The following is a 24941-nucleotide window of genomic DNA, read 5'->3' on the forward strand; positions in this document are numbered from 1 at the left end:
ACAAGGGGGCCGGCCCCGTGGCCAAGTGGTTAAGTTCATGCGCTCTGCTTTTGCAGCCCAGGGTTTAGCTGGTTCGGATCCTGGATGTGGACATGGCACCGCTCATCAAGCCATGCTGAGGCGGTGTCCCAAATGCCACAACTAGAAGGACCCACAACTAAAAATACACAACTATGTACCAGGGGGCTTTGGGAGAAAAAGGAAAAATAAAATCTTTAAAAAAAAAAAAAAAGATGCATGAGAATGAAAATCACAAAACAGTAGAGTGGTTACTATAATGAGGAGGGGAACAGTATGTTTTAGTTTTTAAGCATGGATACCTACTGTATTATTCTTTTACTTTTGTGTATTTCTTAAGTATTACATAATAAATGAAAAATAAAAAACAACAAAAGGATCTGCTATAGAGGCCAATAGATAACCTCTGGATAAGACCTAAGTTTCATAGGTAAAAAATAGAATACTGTGAAAAAAAAAGTCAGTAGATTTCTTCTTCTTCTATTTTTTTTACATATATATATATATTTTTGAGGAAGATTAGCCCTGAGCTAACATCTGCTGCCAATCCTCCTCTTTTTGCTGAGGAAGACTGGCCCTGAGCTAACATCTGTGCCCATCTTCCTCTACTTTATATGTGGGACACCTGCCACAGCATGGCTTGACAAGCAGTGCATAGGTCCACACCAGGGATCTGAACCAGCAAACCCTGGGCTGCGGAAGCAGAACGTGCAAACTTAACCAATGTGCCACGGGGCCGGCCCCTAAAAAGTCAGTAGATTTTTGATAAGCCGTAGTGTTATAATGGAGAGCTTGCTTGAAAACAGTATTAAGAAACTCTGTTACTATTCTTTTACCTGTCGCTTATATGTCTCAAGTTGACTTCGAGCTGCATTGGCTTTTCTTAACTCTTCCTCTAGACTGACAGTATTCTGCATATACATAGTATTCTTCTCTTCTAAGAGTTTAACCTGCCGCCTCAAATCACCAAGATCTTCTAGCTTCTTTTTATATGATTCCACTTGGCCTTCTAGTTTAGACACTTTATCAGAAGAATGTCTAGAATGAGATGGGAAATCAGAAATCAGGAAGACAACAATCACATTTGTAAAGCTGTTTAACATAGTGCTAGACCAAGAGGAATTGCTAGGAAATAACACATTCTAATGAAATTATAAGACCAAAGGTGATCCTAGGTTAAATTTTTGCTCAGGTTAAAAAATATGACCAAAATTATAGCAAAATTTCTAATAGAGAACATTATATAATTTAAGGAGACCTAGTAGGTGAGGCAGCCAGCAGAGTCACATGCAGCACAAAAGCAAAACAAATTGTGCAGTGTTCAAATGATTCGGCAGTTTGAATGTTCTTAGTGACCACGGGAATAGCTGATTCAGTGGAGCAATGCGGGCAGACGGTGGCAAATTGTAGGGGGTTAAAGAGAGAAGGTAAAGTTTACCTTGTGTAATCTAAATTTGTTCTAGAGGGAAGGAGAGAGTAGTAAGTCTCTCTTTTTCTAAGATGAGAGAGACCTAAACATAAATATATGCTAAGGAGGGAGATTCAAAATATGAAGAGAAATGATAATTAATGTAACACAGTCTCTGTGTAGGCAAGAAGGGTGGAGACCCAGAGCCCTGAAGAAGGAATTAGTACTAAGCCAGAGGAAGAATAACAAGTCTACACTCTAGAAGCAAGAAAGAAAAGATGGGTGGGAATGCAGGGAAGTTTGGAGGTGCAGATACAGGACATAGAGAGGCCCACAGCACCTCTTTCCTCTACACAGTGGGAGACAATGTCACCTACTGAGACTAAGGCATGGGAGAGGTGCAGTGGGTGGGCATTCAGGTGAGAAGAGTTATGAAAATGTGTAACAGCTATGAGAGAAACGGCAGATGGAGCTAGCTACTATGAGCAATAGAATGCTGGACCAGTGGTAAAAACCCAGTGAAGAGTCGAGATCATTAATCTGTAGTAGGACAAAACTGTATCACTATGTGGTTTTTCTCCATTCATTCTCAGCGTTCAAAGAGCAAAAGTGTAAAAGATTGTTGAAATGATCCAACAGAAGACAGACTATAAAAGAAACGGAATGGTGGAAAAATGAGGTGGGCAGGGAGTGAGGTGCCTGGTGACACAACAGTTGAGGTGAAGACAAAAAGTTCCAGCAAGGAAATGCAGTCTCGTGGGGTGTGACAGTGTCTGAGAAAAAGGAAGGCCAAGTGACTGGAGGACTCAAAATTAAAGAACAGGAGCAGTAATAAGAAAAGCTCCAGAGCAATACACATGATGAAGTGATGGTCAGAGACTAATTTTTATTTAATATTTATATAGCAATTATTTGCCAGATACTGTTTCAAGTGTTCGCAAATAGAAACCCACTTAATTCCACATATAAATCTGAGATAGGTATATGTATGATTTCATTTTACAGATGAGAAAATGGTTACATGGAAGTTAAACAAATGGCAGCACTGGGATCTGAACTCAGGGTGGCCTGGCGCTCAGCACCCCCTGATGTGCGCAGAGATCCTAGTGTGTCACATGGTGGAAGATTTGTTTACCTAAGAACATCTATTTCATCTTTTAGAGACTGAGCTTCATCTGCCAAAGTGGTGAGTTCATCATTCTGCTGCCGAAGTTCAGAGATTTCCTTTTCTAACTCTTCACAGCGTATTCGATAATCATCTTTGGCTGCTTCTAGTCTGTAACCAAAACAAAAAAGACCAAGAAAGCACTATTTACTGTCTAATCATTCTCCTTAGGACAGTAAAAGAAAATGAAAAACATAAGAATTAACTCTTCTTGAATCTGTCTCCTACTTTTGTGACCATAAGCTATAGTTTAAGTTTTAATTCTCCCGAAAATGAAGCCCACTCTTCCGAGGCTTGTGGAAAGATGATAACAGATCACCAGTCTGCTCTTCAGAAAGCTAGACATCAAGTAATATTTTCCTAAAATACAGCAGATATAATTCATCTAAAGTTTTATTTTTTATTATGAATCAGCATATATTCCTTGTTGAAAATTTATAAAAGATAAAAATCATGTACTAATCTAGATAGATAACTACTGTTAACATTTTTGGAGTATTTCCTCCAGTTTGATTTCTATTCATAGATATTTTTCCCTCAAAATATGATAACTCTGTTCCTACTTCTATTTAATTTGTTTTGCTTAACATACATCCTTCCTTTTGATTTACAAGATTCTTTGTCTCTCACGTCACAAATATTTATTATTTACTTTTAATTTTACTTATGTATTTAAGGTAGAGAAGTTAATTTTTATGTAATTCAATTGACAATCTTATGCTTTATAGTTTCCATTTTTAGGGTATGATTAAAAAGTTTTCTTCTTTTGGGGGCTGGCCCAGTTGCGCAGCAGTTAAGTTCACACATTCCACTTCTTGTCGGCGTGGGGTTCGCCAGTTTAGATCCCAGGTGCGGACCTGGCACTGCTTGGCACGCCATGCTGTGGTAGGAGTCCCACATACAGAAGTAGAGGAAGATGGGCACGGGTGTTAGCTCAGGGCCAGGCTTCCTCAGCAAAAAGAGGAGGACTGGCAGTAGTTAGCTCAGGGCTAATCTTCCTCAAAAAAAAAAAAGTTTTCTTCTTTTAATCCTATATTTCCTGTTAGTATTTATATGTTTCATTTTATTTTTTTCAACATTTGCTTTTTTTGGTGAGGAAGATCGGCCCTGAGCTAACATCTGTTGCCAATCTTCCACTTTTCTTTTTCTCCTCAAAGCCCCAGTACATACTTGTATAACCTAGTTGTGAGTCCTCCTCGTCACTCTAAGTGGGATGCCGCCACAGCACAGCTTGATGAGTGGTGTGTAGGTCCGCACCCAGGTTCTGAACCAGCGAACCACGGACCGCTGAAGTGGGGCACGTGAACTTAACCACTACGCCACCAAGCCGGCCCCGATATATGTTTTATTTTTAACATTAAGGTTCTCAATTTCAGGGGCTGGTCCCGTGGCCGAGTGGTTAAGTTTGTGTGCTCCACTTTGGCAACCCAGGGTTTCCCTGGTTCGGATCCCAGGCACAGACCTAGCACTGCTCATCAAGCCATGCTGAGGCGGCATCCCACATGCCACAACTAGAACAGACAACTATTTACTGGGGGGGCTTTGGAGAAAAGACGAAGAAGAAGAAAAAAAGAAGACTGGCAACAGGTGTTAGCTTAGGTGCCAATCTTAGAAAAAAAATTTTTTTTCAATTTCCCTGAAATTCATTTTTGTATATGATATAATGTAGGAATCTGACTTTTCCTGCCAAAATACCTACCAACTGTCCCCAAACCATTTAACAAATAATTTAACGTTTCCCTACTAATTAGAAAATGCCACCTATCACATTAGACATTTTTATATACACTTAGATTGGTTTCTGGATCTTCATTTGTGTCACTATATTTTGCAGGACGAGTACCAAGTTATTTAATTAGTATAGCTTTATAACATATTTCAACACTGAATATGGCTAGTACTCCCTCATTATACTTTGTTCTCAAAATGTTTTAGGAATCTCTTGCTCATTAATACTTGTGGATGAACGTAAAATTCAAATTGGAATCAAGATCAAATTATATAATAATTTAAGAGAAAGTGGCATTCTTACAATGCTCCACAAAAAACATGTAAAAATATGATGTTCTCTCTCCATATACTAGAGTACTTAGAGTATTTTGGTTGACAAAATGTATTATCCACGAATAATGATGACTTGTTTTTCATTTTTCCAATATTTTCAGCTCATTTCTTTCTCATTTCATTTTCTAGGAAAATAATTACAGCTAAATCTTATATAGCATCTATGTGCCAGCAATAGTCTCAGTACTTTACATATATTAACTCATTTAATACTCACAAAAATTCTAGAAAATAGATAATACTATTAGTCCACCTTACAGTGGAGGAAGTAAAAGCATGCCCAAGCTTCCACAGCTGGTACGTGGCAAAGCCAGGAGTTACAGAACGTCTAGAAAAAGTCAAACAGATTAATACTCATCCTCATCTTGTTCTTTACTGAGAATCTTACATATTCACAAACTTATTTTATACTTTTCTTTCTCCTTTAACTTATGGATTGAAGGAGTTATAAAAACAGATTTAATAGTTATTGTAATAGATTTACTAATATTCAACAGGTTAACAATCTTGGGATAAAGTTTATTTTAGGGGCTGGCCCTGTGGCCGAGTGGTTAAGTTCTTGCGCTCTGCTGCGGTGGCCCAGGGTTTCGCCGGTTTGGATCCTGGGCACACACATGGCACCGCTCATCAGGCCGCGTTGAGGCGGCGTCCCACATGCCACAACTAGAAGGAGCTGCAACTAAGATAGACAACTATGTACCGGAGAGATTTGGGGAAATAAAACAGAAAAAAAGATTGGCAACAGTTGTTAGCTCAGGTGCCAATCTTTAAAAAAAAAAAGTTTATTTTAATATAGTACTGAACTAAATTCACTACTATTTTATTTAGGATTATTTAAAGAATATTTATAAATGGGATATTAGCAGTTTTCTTTTTTTAAAATTATCTCTGTGGGCTTTGATTTCAGGGAGGGGGAAGTGGAGGTAAATGCTTACACTCTGTTATCATTGTCTAGAATACTGAATCTAACTTCTTTCTTTCCCCCACCATTTTATTTTTTATATTTCAAATCTATAATTTGAAAGAATAGTTCAATGAATACTGTATACCCTTTGCTAGATTCACCTATTGTTAGTATTTTGCCTCATATGCTTTCTCTCACTCACTTCATGTATATACACATATGTAAAACACACAAACACAGTTTTTTGAGAACTATTTGAAAGTAAGCTACAGAGGGCATGATGCTTCACCCTCAAATACCTAAGCAATAAGGATAATCTTTTACATAATCACAGTATCATTATCATATCTAAGACAATTAATATTAATTCAACAATATTACCTGAAATGTAGACTGTATTTAAATTTCCCCAGTAGTAGTAAAAATGTCTTATAGTTCTCTCTCCCTACCCTGATCCAGGATCCAATGAAAATTTATACATTATCCTTAGTTGTAACATCTCTTGTTTTTCTGTCTTGTTTCGTTTTTTATGACATTGACTTTTTTAAAGTAGTCTTGGCCATCTTAAAGGATACCCCTCATTCTGATTATTTCTTCACGATTAAATTCAGGTTAAATATTTGGCAAAAATACTACATAAGTGATGCTGTCTACTTCTTATAGCATCATGTCATGAGGCACACAATGTCAGGGTGTCCTATGCCACTGGTGGTGCTGCTAAGTTTGATGCTTTGGTTAAGGTGATGTCTCCTTTGTAATTAACAATCTATGGGACTGGAATCTTAAATGCCATCAATGCTAAAAAAAAAAAAAAAAGAAAAAGATGAAGGTACAATCTCATACTAAGCATGAGCCAGAAGTATTACATTTGAATATAAATAATAAAAAATAGTGATATATAGTACTGACAAAATATTTAAACATTGAAGTACTTCAAAATATAGTATTGCAATATGTATCTGGAATAATAAAAGCATTAGACATTATTTCTTTTATATTGAAAATGTAAGACAGTTTTAAATACCAGTTCCCCGAAACCATACTTTAAAAACTAGTCACGATTTAGAAACAAAAGGGTAAAGTCAGACTTAAATTTTACTATCCACTGACACTGTCTTAGAAAGTCAAGATGCAGATGAAGGGTTCTCAAGCTTTTTGGTTTCAAGACTCCTTCACCCCCTTAAAATTATTGAGATTCAAAAGGACTTTTGCTTATATAGGTTTTCTCTATCGATATTTATCATATTAGAAATCAAAGCTGAAAAATCTAAATACATTTACTTAGTTCATTTGAAAATAACAGTAATAAGCCTATTATGTTAATACAGACAAAACATCATTTATGAAAAATAACTGTAGGGTGGCAAAACGGATAAAGGGGCACATATGTATGGTGATGGATAAAAATCAGACTACTGGGGTGAGCACAATGAAGTGTACTCAGAAACTGATAAACAATAATGTACACCTGAAATTACACAATGGTATAAAACCATTATAATCCCAATAAAATTACTTGGGGAAAAAAACCTGCATTTTCTAAAACAAAAAAATAGTGAGAAGAGTGGCACTGTTTTGCATTTTTGCGATTCAAAAATCTGGTTTAATAGAAGACAGCTGGGTTCTCATATGTGTTTCTACATTCATCTGTCATGACAGTTTTTGGCTGAAGTATGAAGAGGAAATCCAGCCTTACACAGATATGCAGCTGGAAAAGAGAGGGCCTTGAAGATTCTCTCAAAGGATCTCAGTGAACCTGTGGGGCTCCTGGGACCACACTCTGAACTGCTGATGTAGATCATAGGGAATGAACTGTTTCTAAGGTTTCTGAGAAGTTTTTAATTTTTTCCTGTTAAGGCAAAAAACAAAAACAAAAATCCAGACACAGTTCATTGAGAAATAATGAAGGATAGTTGATATGTTACCATATAAAGTTACCTGGTAATGTAAAAATCTAATTAATATTTCTCTTACTGTTTTAACACTGAAAATCTATGGCTAGGTACAAAACAGGTCATAATATATTTTTTCAAAGAAGATATACAGATGGCCAACAGGCACATGAAAAGATGTTCAATACCACCAATTATTAGGGAAATGCAAATCAAAACTACAATGAGATATTACCTCACACCTGTCAGAAAGGCTATAATTAAAAAGGTAAGAAATAAGTGTTGGAGAGGCTGTGGAGAAATAGAAACCTGCATACACTGCTGGTGGGAGTGTAAACTGGTTCAGCCACTATGGAAAACAGTATGAAGATTCTTCAAAAAATTAAAAATAGAAATACCATATGACCCAGCTATTCCACTTCTGGGTATTTACCCCAAGAACACGAAGACACTAATTCAGAAAGACATATGCACCCGTGCGTTCATCACAGCATCATTCACAATAGCTAAGACTTCGAAGCAACCTAAATGCCCATCAACGGATGAATGTATAAAGAAGTTGTGGTGAATATATATAATGGAGTACTACTCAGCCATAAAAAAATGAAATCTTGCCATCTGCAACAACATGGATAGACCCTGAGGGTATTATGCTAAGTGAAATAAGCCAAATGGAGAAAGTCAAATATCGTATGATTTCACTCATATGTGGAAGATAAACAAACACACACACACACAGATAGAGAGAACAGACTGGTTCTGTTCTGGTTAACAGAGGGGAAGGGGGTGAGGGGAGGGCGAATGGTGTAAAAGGGGACATTTGTGTGGTGATGGATGAAAACTAGACTTTTGGTGGTGAACACGATGCAGTCTATACACAAGTCGAATTATCGTGATGTACACCTGAAATTTAAACAATGTTATTAACCAATGCGACCTCAATAAAATAATTCTAAAAAAGAAAAGAAACATGTCATAATATATTTTCTCATCCTGCTAGGTCTTTCAATTTCGAGGTTCTATTTTGTCTTATAGGACACCAAATTTTTCCTTTTCTTCTTTACTCTTTCACCATCCAATTGCCAAAGGGCCCTTCTTCCTTCCTTTCGGCCTTTTCCTCTCCCAGAAGGTACGTTTAGAAATCTGTCTCTATAAACACACATCTGGCCTATGTCTCTCAACCCTGCGCCTGGAAAGGTCATCAGTCTCTTTAAATTCAGCGCCTATACTTTTTTATGATGTCTGGCCCTTTACGAAGATGCATTTCCTCTGAAATTTTTTCCTGCAGTTTGTGGTATAGTCTCTTTTTTTGTTTGGAAAGTAACTCCAGATTTTGAGTGAATTTAATCATTCTGGTAACGGCTCCAACTCACCCACAGGCCCCTTCCCTAGTTTTCTTCTTTCGTCTCCTCCTAATTTTTTTTCTCAGTCTGCCTTTACTCACCTCAAAGTACATGGCAGAAGAGAAGTGGGGGTGATGTGGGGGCTGTGAGGCTGTTTATTTTCTTCCTTTCATGCACAGTTATATGTCAGTCGGGACACAGTGTCTTCAAGTAATCCTGAAGTGCAGCTTTGACAGAACTCTTCCGCGATGTGAAGCTATTTTATACCACGTGGGAAGATTTGGGGGAAGTTGTTTATTACAAAGCTTCCTTGGTCTGCAGCTCCCCAGAAGTCCTAACACTACATTCTTACCTTTAAAAGACAGTTACCAAGTTTCTAAAAATTAGATTTTAGTGAGAGGTATTTTACCTGAAAGTTTCTTCTTGCAGCTGTTCTAATTGAGTCTGGAGCTGCAGATGTCTCCTTCCTGCTGGACTGTTAGGGTCTTCTATAGAATCTGATTGATTAAGTCTTTCCATTAATATCTGATTCTCTGCCAACAGACTACTTTTCTCCTCTTGCAATGCTGCAACCTGTGAGAATAGAAGAAGACAGTAGTCACTTCCTCTAATTACCCTGGCATCATCACAATCACTTGTGAATTATCATTATGAACTAAAGGCTGTTTTTAACAAAGTACATTCAACCTCTACTTAAAACATTCACATTATTTTGGAAAACTGCATAGGCAGAGCAATATGTGAAAGTACGCAAGAATTCATTCTTTACTTTGCATCTGAAAAGACAGTTCACCAAAGAAGATACATAGATGGCAACTAAGCACACAAAAAGATACTCATGATTAGTCATTAAGAAAATGCAAATTTAAACCACAATGCTATACCAATACACTCCCATTAGAAGGGCTAGAATTATAAAAGACTGGTTGTGCCAAGCACTCGCAAAGATGTAGAACAAATGGAAGTCTCATACACCCCTGGTGAGAACGTACAATGTTTCAAGCACTCTGGAAAATAGTTTTGCATTTTCCTAAAAAGTTAAACATGCAACCACCACATGACCTAGCCAATCTACTCCTAGGTACTTATTTACTCAAGAGAAAAAACAGCATATGTCCACACAAAGACTTACAAAGAAGGTTTATGGCAGCTTTAATTCTAATAGAGAAAAACTAGAAACAACACAAATGTTCATGAACAGGTGAATGGATAAACAAATTGTACTATATCCATACAAGAGAATACTATTTGGCAATAAAAAGAATTAAGCATTGATACTGACAACATGAATGAATCTCAAAATAATGAAAGGAGACACACAAAAAAGAGTATACACTGTCTGATTCCTTTTATATACAATTCTAGAAGATGTGACAGAAAGAGCAGGCGACTAGAGGGAGATTACAGAGTCATGAGGAAACTCTTGGGGATGATGGGCTCATTATACTGATTGTGGTGATGGTTTCACATTTTTATAGGTATGACAAGAGGCATCAAAACTGTACACTTTAAATACGAGCAGTTTACTGATGTCAATTATATATCAATGAGGCTGTAAAAACAAAAGTTGCCTGCCATTTCTAATTCTTCTTCTCCATCCCCCAGTTTCTCCTGAACTTCTTCTAGCTGGGCTAATGGCCCTACCATTCCACCAAAACTGCTCAAAACAGGGTCACTGCTGACTCCACATCACTACAATCCATCAGCAACATTTGACACACCTGATCACATCCTCCTCCTTGAAGCGTTTTCTTCACTTGGCTTCCAGGACATCTTACTCTCCTTCTGTACCAACTCACTGGTCTTGCCTTCTCTTCCTCCGTAGTCAATTCTTTATTTGCCTGCCACTGGAGAACCCCACAGCTTTTTTCTCCTAAATACAATGATGGCTTCCAGTTTCATGGCTGTAAACACCACTTATTCACTGGCAACGCGCACACTTCTATTTCTAGCCTGGAATCCTAAACTGGGTATCATTTCCACTTGGATGTCTAATAGTCATCTCAAATTTGAACTGTCCAAGTGGAACTCTTAATTACTCCCTCCCCTCCCCCCATTCTTCCACAGTCTTTCCCATTTCAGTAAATGGTAACTCTATCCCTCCTGTTGCTCAGTCACAATCCTTAACATCTCTCACACTCACATCCAAGCTGTCAGCAAATACCACTGGCTTTACCTTCAAACATATTTTGACCACTCTTAAATTCTGACCTAAGCCAATATAATTTTTTGCTTGGATTATTGCAACGGCCTCTTAATTAGTCTGCTTGATTTGGCCCCTGCCTCCCTTTAGTCTATTCTCCACACAGCAGCCACAATAACCTATTAAAACAAAGCTCAGACCACAGGACAACTGTGATCAAAATCCTCCAATGGCTTCCATTTACTCAAGCCAAAGTCTTTACAACAGCTTATAAAGTCCTCTCCAGACTGATTTCCTCTTCCCATGCTCCCTTCCACTGTTACCATCCTCATCTTCTTGCTCTTGCTTGAAAGGACCAGTCACACTGCCACCTCAGGGCCTTTGCACTTGCCCTATGATGCTCTTTCCCTGGAAATCTGAGACACTTGCTCCTCTAACCTCTTCAGGATTTCATTAATACGTTACCTTCTGGCGAGCCTTTGTTGATTATTCAATTTAAAACTAATTCTTCCCACCCCACACTCCTTATTCTACCTTCTCTGCTTTATTTTTCTCTAGAATACATATCACCACAGAACAGACTATATTCCTACTTTGTTTATTGTTTGTCTTCTTTACTAGAACATAAGCACCTTGGGAACAGGGATGTTTTATCTATTTCTGTCGCTTCCTCCCATCTTCACTGTCTCTGCAGCAACTAGAGCAGTGGCTAGTACACAGTGGGTGCTCAGTAAATGCTGCATAAATGAATGAATCTGGAATGCTAGCTCTGTAATTTGTCAGATTTCCATTAATGCATGAGTCTTTTCTTAGAATAAAGCAGTGGCTCTATGCAATGCCACTGGGCTATTTCATCCATTTCTGCTCTTTCTTCTTTTTAAAATGCAGTCATGCATCGCACTGAGATGGGGACACGTTCTGAGAAATGCATCGGTAGGCTATTTCATCATTTCATCATATAGCATGCACTTACACAAACCTAGATGGTATAGCCTATCACACACCAATCTGCACTGTCCTATATACTGTCCATTATTGACTGAAAAGTTGTTATGCGGCACATGACTAAATATTTAGAGCTTTAAAATTTAAATTTTAAAAACTCATTTATTTGCTACTAATTTCTAATTTTAATTGTAGTTTGGTCGGAGAGCATGATCTAAAAAACACAGATTCTTTGAATTTTATCAAGAATAGCTTTATAGCCTGGTATGTGGTCAATTTATATAAAGGCCAAGTGTACAATACAAAACTTTAATACTAGACTTATCAGAGTAGCAAATGTTGCTAAAATATTTTCATTCAATGTATTTGGTAGAAATCCTTTCCATATACATAGAAAAAGGAGACTAATTAAAAATAATACATGAACAAGGTTTATTAAGGAAAAAATCAAACAAGGCAAAGGGCTTACAATGAAAGACTGCAGTTTCCTGTTGAGTTTCTCCATTCCCAAGAGACAATTAGTTTTAACTGTTCCTAATTTTACTGCTTTGGTTATTAGTTTACATCTCTAAATAATATGATATACATCATTATTTCTTGATTTATCTTAGGCATTATCTAGTGACTCTCTCCTCTGACATGTTAAATTACAGCAACTTGTGCCATCTTTCTCTTCCACAAATATAGTTATATCGTATTCTCACATCCTTCGTGGGTCATCTCTGCAATTTCAGATTTTTTATTACTTTTTATTTTTTTAATTTTTCCTTCTTCTCCCCCAAACCCCCCCAGTACACAGTTGTATATTTTAGTTGTGGGTCCTTCTAGTTGTATCATGTGGGATGCCACCTTAGCATGGCTTGATGAGCAGTGCTAGGTCTGTGCCCAGGATCCGAACTGGTGAAACCCTGGGCCGCCAAAGTAGAGTGCGCAAAAGTAACCACTTGGCCAGGGGGTGGCCCACCTCTGCAATTTTAAACAACTGCTCATTTCACTCAATCACTCGCCCATTCATTCACTCATTCAAATACTCATTATGTGCAAACTACCTGCTAGGCACTGCTGCAGTTTTCTAGGTGCAAGGGACACCGTGATGAACAAAGCAGAAGTTCTTATTCCTACGTGTAATATATTCAATAAATCATAGTAAATATATAAGCAAAAGCAAATCATATTAAACAAGAAAATAAATTAATAAATACATGCAAAAATAGAGTGAAAAGTGCTATGCAGAGGGTTAAAATGAGACTAAGAGGAGAGACTGGATGATTACTTTAGATTGACTGACCACGGAAGGCCTTCCCAGGGAGGCCTCATTTAGTATTTGGCACCTCTAAGTGCCCAATAAAATATTTTATGACAAATGAATCAGGTGATTTTGAGCTGAGATTGGATGACAAGAAGCAGCTAGCCATGTAATGATTGTTGCTCCACAGAAGTGGTTCTTGACAACCTTCCAGGTGAGATGAGAACATTAGGGCCCCACCTTCCTTCACTGCTCCTGTCTCGTCCTACTTCTCAACCCCTATCATCTGTACCTTTACTTTACAGCACCATTTCTCTGCAGGACAATTCTAAATGTTGACAACCAACAGTCTGCATAATTACATTAGACACCACATTATCACGACTGTGCTAGTACTGTTTTCTGCAGAGCTAAGCGTGTTACAAGGCTAGCTCTTCTCTTCTCATAACCTCTCTGCAACCTTGCCATTCACTCTGCAATCCGTCTATACCAGGGATTGGTAAATTTTTCTGCAAAGAATTAAATAGTGAGTATTTTGGGCTTTGAGAGCCACAGGTCTCTATGGCATGTACTTAACTCTGTCATCATAGCCTGAAAGCAGCCACAGACAATATGTCAATGAATGAGTGAGGCTGTGCCACAATAAAACATTATTTACAAAAACAGATGGCAAGCTGTCATTTGCCAATCCTAGTGTATAACTTTAATTCTATATTGTCAAAGATAACATTTATATACTGCTCATAAAAATAATCAACTCATTTATTTATTATTGTAACTCGGCATTTGTGTAAAGTTCTAAAACTCGAAAACCAATTAACAGTGCTTACTTATGACTAGATAAATATTACTTACCATATAACCCAACAAATATGCTAGGATTACACTCCCTCCTATATACATCCAAAGCAATGACTGACTCCTAGGCCTTTCAAAGTAAAATGCTTCCAGCATAAAATATTGTGAACTCTGTGTATCTGTTACCCAGGTTCAACAGTTATTAAAACATGGCCAATTATGTCTCATCCACACCTCTATCCACTCTCCTCACCTCCCTGATTTTGAGGTAAATCCCAGACAAATACTTTTTTTTTAACTTTTTTTATTAAGATTATGATAGTTTACAACCTTGTGAAATTTCAGTTGTACATTATTGTTAGTCGTGTTGTAGGTGCACCACTTCACCCTTTGTGCCCTCTCCCCACCCCGCCTTTCCCCTGGTAACCACCAATCAATTCTCTTTGTCTCTATGTTTAACTTCCACCTATGAGTGGAGTCATACAGAGTTTGTCTTTCTCTGCCAGACAAATACTTTTATTTATTTCCATCTTATATGTGAGAGATTTCTTTGACTTTATCTTTATCCTATTGAATTTTTTATTTTGACAATTCTATTGTTAACTTACTTAAGTGTTTCTTTTTTTTTTCCTGAGGAAGATCTGCCCTAAGCTAACATCCATTGTCAATCTTCCTCTTTTTTGGCTTCAGGAAGATTGGCCCTGAGCTAACATCTGTGCCCATCTTCCTCTACTTTGTATGTGGGACGCTGCCACAGCATGGCTGCCAAGTGGTGTAGGTCTACACCTGGGATCCAAACCTGTGAACCTGGGCCACCAAATCAGAGCACACCAAACTTAACCACTAAGCCACAGGGCCAGCCCCGACTTAAGTGTTTCTTGATCTCTGACTTTTCCTTTTTAAAATAGAATCTTATCCTTATTTTATAGATGCAATATCTTTCCTAATTTCACTGAGGGTATTAGATTAAAAAGAAAAATTTCTTCTACTATCCAAATTTTCTCTACTTCCTCTAGGGCTAGCTTCCTGTTTATCTTGATCCTTTGTTTGGTTATGCAGATTTCCTCACATTTAAGAATTGGTCAACAGCAAAGGTAACTGGAAGCTATGCAAGCATGGGTTTCACTTTAGGGCTTATCTACATGAAACTAAATTAGAGAACCTAGGAAGGTTGAAATGAAAAGGACCTTACCTTGCAATACTAATACTCAGTCTAATTTCCCTATACTTCTGTTTAATTACTTTAGAAAAGAACCCTCTGATTGGGAACCTGGTGATAGGTCAGTCTACATGCAGTCAGTGACAGGGTTGATGATGGGGCCCAACTATCCTCTGTATGCCTCTCGCTCCAGCCTCACTTCAGCCTTTCATCATTATCTGTGGACTCTCCGGGCTCTGCTACAGCAGCTGCCTCCTTCCCCTTCTACGGGTGTTGTTGCCCACTGCATTCCTTACTCTTTTTAGCCATTCAGCACTTTTCTAATTATCTTTTGGCTTCAGAGGTTGATGAAAACTAGTGGTGTGCCGTTGCTGGCTACACCCAAGCTGATTTTTAAATATTCAGGAGTCTTATGAGCTGAGTCTTGTGAGTTAAACCCTTAATACCTTCAAACTGACCACTAAGTAAGTATTCATACTACAGAAATTGGCAAACACTACAGATCAGGGCTTTTAAAAATCTCCCTCACCCCTCCTGAGAGCTGGCACTGATAGCTCCTCTGTCTCTTCTTTACCCCTCCTCTTTCTCTTTTCTTGTGGGCTTACATCATTATAATTCATTTATTATAAATTTAATGCAGTGGCAGGAAGGAAAGAAAATTAATATCTTTGCTCAGTCTACTATCTTTAACCAGAAATCTGTTTTCCTTTTTTGTCTTTAACTAGGGTTGCATTATATAGTCAAACTGTACTGTGTGGCAGTACACAGCACATTTGGGGGTACTTACAGAAGTGCATTTCACAGGCGGTACACAGAACAGACCTCTTACCTGCATATCCAATTCATGGCACCTTTGAGCAATTTCTTCCTTTGCTGACAAAGCTTCATTTAGTTCCTCTGTAGTTTTCTTCAACTGATTAGAAACAAAGAGATACAATAAACACTTCAATATGAAGTGGCAACAATTAATAATTACATATGTACAATATCGAAATAAAACATTTTTCCCTTTTCTTTCTGAGAGGCAGAGAGAAATCAAGAACCCTCTGCCAAGAGTCAAAAGACTGCACTTCTAACTTTAAACATCTTTTAGTCCTAAGTCTTGTCTTTTCTGTTCTTTCCTCATAACAAGTTTTCTTACATGTCGTCTTCTCTCTGGGCTATTTGGCTCTTGGCAATGTTGATTCTGTAATAAGGTAGAAATTTAACCTTGGTGACATATGTCTGCACTAGAGGAATATCGGTTCAAGTGTTAAAATATACAACTAGTGTATTTCAACACAAGTTTTTTAGTCACATTAAATCTTTGTGATAATTTGTATATCAGTTTTAAAATAAAAGATTTTTATTATTCTGATTCTCAACACAAACCAAACATTCCCGAATTGTGTCCCATTATTACACAAACTCTAAGTTAGCAAAGTATGACAAAAAATAATTAAAATTAATTTTTAAAACGAAAGAAAAAAATTGATTACAAAAAAACGCATTCAAGGTGACAACTTTAAAATCAAACACCATAAGGCAAAGGAAAGATAAATTACAACTTGGGTTAAAATTATAGCACATCCAAAGATTTTCCTGCAAAACATTTAGAAATCATGGGAAAGAAATGAGAGAAGACAAAGAATACAAAGATTTCTGTTCATGCTTTGGAGCAGATGTCCCAGAATAGCTGGAACATAGAAACTGACAATGTAAGTAACAGCATTTTATTAAAAAATAAAATTAAAATTACAAAATAACTTTTCTGTTAAAACTGCAATACACTGCAGAGTTCATTTAAAAATAAAGTTCCCTAGTGCATTTAAATATGTATTGACAAATCTTCACCTCTTCACAAGATAAAGGGTAGAGGAGATATCTTCAATTGAAGAATACCATTAAATAAAAGGCAAAATATCTTTTGTATGATTAATAAATCATAAGATTAAATGCATACAACTTCCCAGGAATGCATCTATTGTATTAAAAGTGGCATTTAGAAAGTATCACTAACGAAAAAAGAAAAATCATGACTAGAAAACATGAATTACAATAAGTTAAATAAGTTAATTTATTTCAAAGTGGGTTATGCAATAACACTTTAATTACAAATTTAATTACAAATGTGTAATATCTATTAGTAAAGTGGCTTCAGTTCTTGAATTTTAGATAAATAATAAAGAACTACACCAATACATTTCATAAGCTATTTCAATCAAAACATTCTTTTCATTAATATCTACAGTTTATCCTTTTCGATCTTTGCATGGATAAAAACAATGCAAATACCTGGCGATCAAGGTCAACATAGGCATCATTTCCAGCAGAGACAGGAGATTCTTTACTCATCAGCTGGAATTAAGATTTAAATGATTATAACTATGAGACAAAAGAGACATTCTATACAATATACTTACACAACAAACATGAACACTCAGCCACTAAAGAATTATAAAAATTAAAATGAAAACACAAAGGTAAAAGGAACATTTTCTTATACATGAAAGTTTCTCACTCCGGAAATTTTTTTTCACTCAGGATAATGCCTTCACTTAAAATTACATGTCTAAATTCTGGTGCTCATTGTCACTGTAGGTCCAGGCATAAGAATCAAGTATTACTTATTCTTATTACTAAAAAGACAAGTCTCTAAGTTAAAAATGTGGCTAAATATTTGAAAACATTGACTTTTCAGTAAAAATATGGTAACACTAAGTAACTATTTCCAAAGAACAAATGTGGGCAACATCAACATTAGCCAGAATTAACTGGCTACAGTTTAATAACACGCACACACGAATCTGTTTTAGCTTCTCTCACCCTTGTGTTTCAAGGAGAGAAGGTCCAAAGGGCGTGTGAGGGTTTGAGGGAGAAGGGGATAAAATTCCGATTGTGACAAATGTCAGGGGCAGATTCAAATGGGCCCAATTTTCTATTGTTTCCTTCTTATGTTCTGTCTGAGGACAAAAGAGAGAGGGACAATTAGAAATGTGGGGCTGTGCTGTTGAGAGATACTGTAATTTCAGCCTTCATCCCACTCTCTAGAGAACTGAAATGTTATGTTCAGCTGTATCTTTTTCTCAAGATCAGTGGTTTTCAAAGTGAGGTCCCCAAATCAACAACATTCAGCATTGCCTGAGAATCTGTCAGAAACACAAATTCTTGGGTTCCAGCCCAGATTTACTGAATCAGAAACTAGGGGTTAGGGCCCAGCAACTTGTTTAATTTAAGTCCTCCAAGTGATTCTGAATCATACCGAAGTCTGAGAACCACTACTCTACATTAACGTAATGAGAAGAGGTCAAAGTCCCTGGGCATAAATATGGGGGGAAATTCTCAGAATAAAAATACCGGCTTCAATTTTTATGCTTTTATTTTGAGGACATTAATAAAAAGATTTTCAAAAGACTTTTCTTCCAACTGAAAAAATATCCATTGTACAGAAAATAAAATCCAGAAAAAAAATATAAAGACAGAAAACCCATTATTCTACCATCTAGAAATAACCACCTTTAAAACTGTGAAATATTTAAGAAGCTACCTGTGCCAACCATGGGTCTAGCACAGTTCAAGCGAGTAAAACAAATCCATTATGGTGTGATAAGGGTTGTGACAGATATTCAGAGAGGAAGTATCTAATTCAGAGGCAGGAAGGAGAGGGAAGTGGAAGTATTTTCTCTCAGTGTTTTTTCTTCTATTGTTACACTGTAGTCCTTTTCAGAACACAGCAACACCTCTGAATAAAAACCTAGGTATTCCACTCCCTTCATAAGTCTCTCGTTCAGTTACATCTGGTCTATCTGTTCCTCGACTTCCTCAGCACTTCCAGGCCCTAGACCTCTCCACTCTCTCCCTGCTTTTCACAGTCCTTATATTCATTTTCTTCCTTACTTTGCTTAGACTCTTGAGTGAACATCACTGTTTTGCCTGCCTGAAGTTCACTCCTCTTTTTTCTAATATCAACCTGTTTTTGGAAATCTCCCCTTCCCCACTTTAGCTTCCATGGTTTGTCATTTGTTTAATCAATGATCTTCTCTTTCTAGCCTAGATTTCGTGGTCTATTATGTTGATGACTTCTGTCAATATAATCAATTCTCCTCTTACCTCAATTCCTTCTTCCCAGCAAAATCTCAATGCAAGTTCAATCCAACTACCTAATTCTTCTGGCTATATACCCTGACTGCCAAGTACTAAGAGAGTAAAAAAGTTTTAAAAATCATAAAACACTATTAATACATAGTTTCGAATCTCAACTGGGCCTTCAAAGTTGCCCAAAAAGTAGTTACGCTTCCCCAGTCAGCAGCCTCTTGATTCCCTTTAAAGATTATTCCAAACATTTCCTACTTCTCTAACCTCACCAATTCCCCCACTCTTCACCCAACCTTGCTTCCAGATAAGAATTTCCCCAATTTCCTATACCTTAACCTACAAAATTGGCAACATTCATGCCCATCCTTTCCTTCTTCGATTTTGTTATAATACAAGTGCTATTCTTCCCATCTAAGACTAATCCCTCCACTTGTGCTCTCAACCCAGTCTCTCCCCAGCTTCTCACAGACCCTGTACCATTTATCATCCTCTTCGTTCTATCTCAACCTCTACTTTCTCTTTCTTGTGCCTTCTTCCTATTACCATTTAAATAGTTAAAAGACTATCATTTACTTGACTGTATTCACATTTCTCTAAAGAAGATAACACACAAATGGCCAATACATGAAAAGGTGCTCAACATCATTAGTGTTTAGGAAAACGCAAATAAGCCACAATGAGATACCACTTCAGACTCACTGGGACAGCTATTATCGGAAAGATGGACAATAACAAGTGTTGGCAAGGAGGTGGAGAAATCAAAACTCTAGTGCAATGTTTGTGGGAATGTAAAATGGTGCACCTCCCATGGAAAACAGGTTGGTGCATTCTCAAAAGGTTAAACATAGGATTACTATATGACCCAGCAATTCAATTTCTAGATATATATCCAAAATAACTAAAAACGGGTGTTCAAAAAAAACCTATACACTAACGTTCATAGCAGCACTATTTACAATAGCCAAAAGGTGGAAACAACTTAAATGCCCATCAACTGAAAAATGGACAAACAAAATGTGGTAAATCCATACAACAGTAGATTACTCAGCCATAAAAAGGAACAAAGTATTGATACATGCTACAACATAACCTTGAAAACATTCTAAGTGAAACAAGCCAGACATAAAAGGCCACATATCATATGATTCCATTTATATGAAATATCCAGAATAGGAAAATTTATAGAGACAGAAAGCAGACTACTGGCTGCCAAGGCTGAAGGGAGGAGGAAATGAGTCTTGCCTGTTTAATGGGTACAGGGTTTCCTTTTGCGGCAATGAAAAAGTTCTGGAAACTAAATAGTGGTAATGTTTGCCTAATGTTACGAATGTACTAAATATCACTACTGGTAAATTTTATGTTATGTGTATTTTACCACAATAAAAAAAAAATCAAAGTCAGTAGCACCTTAATAAAGACATAAAAATAGAATGTGCCTTTAAAAAAAGAGAGAGAGAGAGAGAGAAACTACCATCTTACAAAAACCCTTCTTCGGTCCCATCATTTCACCCAGCTACCCCTGCCTTCCTCCTAGGTCATCAAGCCTGCTGACTGGAGCTCTGAGCTTTTCAGATCTGTCCACCTCTCTCCACCCTGACTGCCATCACCTAGTTCAGCCTTCCATCATTCTTCACTGGACAATTATTAAAGTCTCTCAACTGCTCTCCTCTTTTCTAGCCTTGTTTTCCTCTAACCCACTCTTCTCACTGCATGGATTTTCTCAAATACAGACTTCAATGCACTTTCTCCTTAAAATCTATTCATTAATTTCCAAAATTCCAACTCTTTTAACAAAACTGCTCAATATCCTAATAATCTGACGTCTCATTTCATGTCTAAGCACTCTGCACGTACAGGCAGTCTTCTTTCAGTGCCTCCAACACGCCGTGCAGGTCTTGCTTATTCGTGTCGCCTGGACTTCAGAACAATTGTTGCCCTTTTCTGACCTCATCTCCTCCTTCAGTGCTCAGTCTAGACGACACTTCCTCTGAGTAGCCTTCCTGAACGTCTCCAGACTGAGTCCTATACTCCCTGAGGTACTCCTACATTTTCCCCATCGGGGTACTTTTCATTTTGAATACTTTGCAAGTATCTGAATTGCTTGTTCATTCATTTCTCCCATGAGACTTACACTTTGTGAGGCAAGAGACCATGTCTATGTTTTTCATAATTGCATCCCTAATGCCTACTACGGCTCCTGCTGCATAGTAGGTGCTCAATAAGTGTTTACTCAATGAATAAAATGAATAGACCCATAATCTATTCTTACGATCTAACTGTATGTATTGCTTTGTTCACTTGACATTTTAAATGTTTTCCCTTTGTCATAAGACAACTCCCTCCCTTTTTTTAAACAAATTTTTATCAGCTATATAATATTCCATGGGCTAGAAGTATCATGATTTAAACACTTGTTTACCAAGGGATATACAATGTTTTCACATTTCTGTTAATATCAAATAGTTTGATAAACACTGTTGTGCCCAATCTTGGTCCGAATTTCTAAAGAATTCCCTGGGATAGATCCAGAAAGTGAAAATCACTCAGTCACAGACTTTAATTTTAAAAATACTGATTATAGATACAATACTTGTTATTATAGAAAAATTGGAAAACAGAGAAAAGAGTTTAGAACATCCAACCATGTGGAGATAGTTAACATTTTGGCAAGTTTGTTTTTACTCATTTTAATTTTTAACAGAAATGGGATTATACTGCTCTTGTGCTCTCTAGCCTACCTTTTCTTACCAAATATATTGTAAGGTTTCCCCACGTCATTATGTTTTTCAAAAATAAGCTTTAATGCCTATGTAATATGCCAATACATTATTGCATCATAATTTATTTATCTGTTCCCCTACTGCTGGACAGTTAGATTATTTCTAATGTTTCAGTGCTAGAAAATAATGCTGAAATAATCTTGAGGCAACACAGCACAGTGGTTATGGGTGTAGGCTCTGGATTCAGACTGCTTAGATCTGAGTTCTGATTCTGCCACTACTTCTTGTGTGAACTTGATCAAGTTATTCACATGTCTACGCCTCAATTTTCTCTTTTATAAAGTGAGGACAATAACAGCACATACCTCAAGGATTAGTTATTCTTTTTCTTTTTCTTTTATTGTAAAATATCCATAACATAAAATTTGCCATTTTAATAATTTTTAAGTGTACATTTCAGTAGCATTAATTACAACTGCAGTGAATTTCAAATGAGTTAATAGATGGAATGTGCTTAGTAAGTACGAGTACTACCTAGCTCATCATAGGTGCTGCATAAATGTTTACTACTACTCTTACGTATCCTTGTATTTCAGATTTCCTTAGGATAATTCCTGAAAGTAGAAACACAGCAAAAATTACAGTAAGGTAGAACTGTTAATGGCCCCCTTATTCTTTTTTGTTTAGTAACAAAATTTTCAAATTTTGGTTGTGTCCATGACCACCTGGAATAAAGACCACATTTCCCAGTTTCCCTGTGTGGCTATGTGAGTAATATCTGACTAATAAGAGTGAGAATTCCTGAAAGTTTACTAGAAGTGGATAACCTCTCCTTCAATCTTTCCTGCTGGTTGGAAATGTGAACGTGATAGCTGAAACTTTCGAAGTCATAGCTGAACCACTAGGCGAGAATCATGTATTAAGGATGGCAGACAATAAGATAGAAGAAAGCTAGGTCCCTGATGACTACAGAGCCAACTCAGGACCACTTAAAAGCAAATTAAACTTCTATCTTGCTTGGGTGATCATCATTTTGGTATTTTAACATTCACCTTATATCTTACAGGATATAAAGGTATAACTTTTTTTGCTGAGGAAGATTCGCCCTGAGCTAACATCTGTTGCCAGTATTCCTCTATTTTGTGCATGAGCTTCCATCACTGCACGGCCATTGACAGGTGAGTGGTTTAGGTACATGCCCAGGAACCAAACCCAGGCTGCCAAGGTGGAGTGTGGCAAACTTAACCACTAGGCCACGGGGCTGGCCTGAATATAACATTTTTAAAAAGATACACCAGTTTACCCTCCTATCATCCATGCTGATTGCCAAAGTGATGATCTTTTAACTGCTTTGCTTTTTGAAAGGTCCTGTGTAATAATTTGGCTGGCCTTTACTCCCAGTTACTGGGAGGCAGCCTCTGGATCTCTGGGATTTCCCTACTAATACGGGTGTCTTTGTTATTCATGGTGGGCCTCTAGATAGTTTAAGCTAAGGAGATGACTCCAGTTGGCGGCTGCCCATGCCAGAAAGACTGACCATATTAGAGGGTTGGGGCTTTGAGCCACATGATATCAGCCTGACCTCTGGGAAGGAGAGGAGGGCTGGAAATTGAGTTCAACCTCGTGGGCAATGATCCAATCAATCATACCTATAAAATGAAACCCCAATAAAAACTCTGGACCTAAAAGTTCAGGGGGGATTCCCTGGCTGGCAGTACTATTGTCACTCATGAATGTGCCAGGAGGGTGATATCTTGATTCCATGGGGAGGGGACAACAGAAATTTTGGGATACTCCCAGACCTCCCTCTATGCATTTTTTGGGAGGGAGGGCTGATTCTGATTTGTATCCTTTTGCTATAACAAAACTGTCACGGTTCCTGAGTTCTGTGAGTAATTCTAGCGAATTATCAAACCTGAGGGGGTAGCGGGAATCCCTGGATTATAGTCAGTTGGTAGAATTAAAATAAAACACTTTATCTTAATTTCCATTTAGCATTTTTTACGACTGTTGTATTTTTTTCCCTGTTAGTTGCATATTCATGTCCTATACTGTCTTCTTGTTTCCTTAAGGGTTTCTTCCATTACTTGTATGATTAAATGCATCCTCACATCCTGAGACCAACTAGTTATTAATCTTTATCTTATTTTTACTATTACAGTTTTAGGTCTTACATTTGATGGAGTTCAGGACATGCTATTCCAAAATACGGCACATTGGCATATTGAATATTTCAAGCTGAAGGAATCTGAGAAGCAGCAGGTATCAGGAAGATTTTCTGACCTTCCAGTGAAGCAGATCTTAAGACCCTCATGTGATAGGTGGCCCCCCTACACTCAGAGAAAATGAGCATCCTTATCTCTGAAGACAGAGGGACACTGAAAGCAATCTGAATGAACAGGACTTGCTGTTTCCCCCAGGTTGCTACACTTAGCTTAAACTCTGTTTTTTGCCATGTGACATTTTTCCACGACTCTCCACTCTTCCTCAAACCTAGCATCAAAACACAGGTTTAAACACTTCTTTGGCCTTCACTTCTTGCAAAGGCTCTGTGTCATAAAATTTATATTAAATTAATTTGTACGCTTTTCACTTCTTACTCTGTCTTTTGCTACAGAAGCCTCAGCCAAGAATTTGGAAGGGTAGAGGATTCCTCCCAAACAGTTTCAATATAAACATTCACCTAGAAATTGCTTTGGGTATGGCTGGAGTTGAAGATCTGTTTTCTACCAAACAAGAAACCAATAGTTAAGTGGGAGGTAGACTGCTGGTTTAAGATAAATGTTAACGGCTTTAGGAATTAGTCTACTATTCCTAGTTCATCAGGCCATTTAAAAAAATTAGGAATAGTTACTGAATATCTATACCTGCAAGATAAATGTTTGAGATTTAAATAAAAATAAGAAATTTACAGGACTATGATTTAATAAAAATGAGAAGCTATATATCCTAAGTATAAAGAAAAAATTCTCAGAAAGTGAGTAGGGGAATTTCTTTTTAAAATTTCTACTTCAATTATTTAAACTCATGTTTGCTCCTTCAATTTTTCACAAACTGTAAGT

The 24941-nt window shown here is 37.3% G+C and overlaps 1 protein-coding gene across 2 annotated transcripts in view; it reads right to left on the reverse strand.

The window, feature by feature from the left end:
• Positions 1 to 24941, reverse strand: part of HOOK3 (hook microtubule tethering protein 3) — a 100088-nt gene that overhangs the window by 45042 nt on the left and 30105 nt on the right. For both annotated transcript variants that reach the window (XM_044750772.2, XM_014837810.3), the window contains exons 7-11: positions 17360 to 17422; positions 15915 to 15998; positions 9204 to 9367; positions 2562 to 2702; positions 855 to 1056 (exon numbers count right to left, since the gene is read on the reverse strand). In XM_044750772.2, coding sequence (XP_044606707.1) covers positions 855 to 1056; positions 2562 to 2702; positions 9204 to 9367; positions 15915 to 15998; positions 17360 to 17422 — 654 coding nt within the window. The remainder of the gene's footprint in view (positions 1 to 854; positions 1057 to 2561; positions 2703 to 9203; positions 9368 to 15914; positions 15999 to 17359; positions 17423 to 24941) is intronic.

Source organism: Equus asinus, chromosome 27, assembly GCF_041296235.1.
Source record: "Equus asinus isolate D_3611 breed Donkey chromosome 27, EquAss-T2T_v2, whole genome shotgun sequence".
Classification (NCBI taxonomy): Eukaryota; Metazoa; Chordata; class Mammalia; order Perissodactyla; family Equidae; genus Equus; species Equus asinus.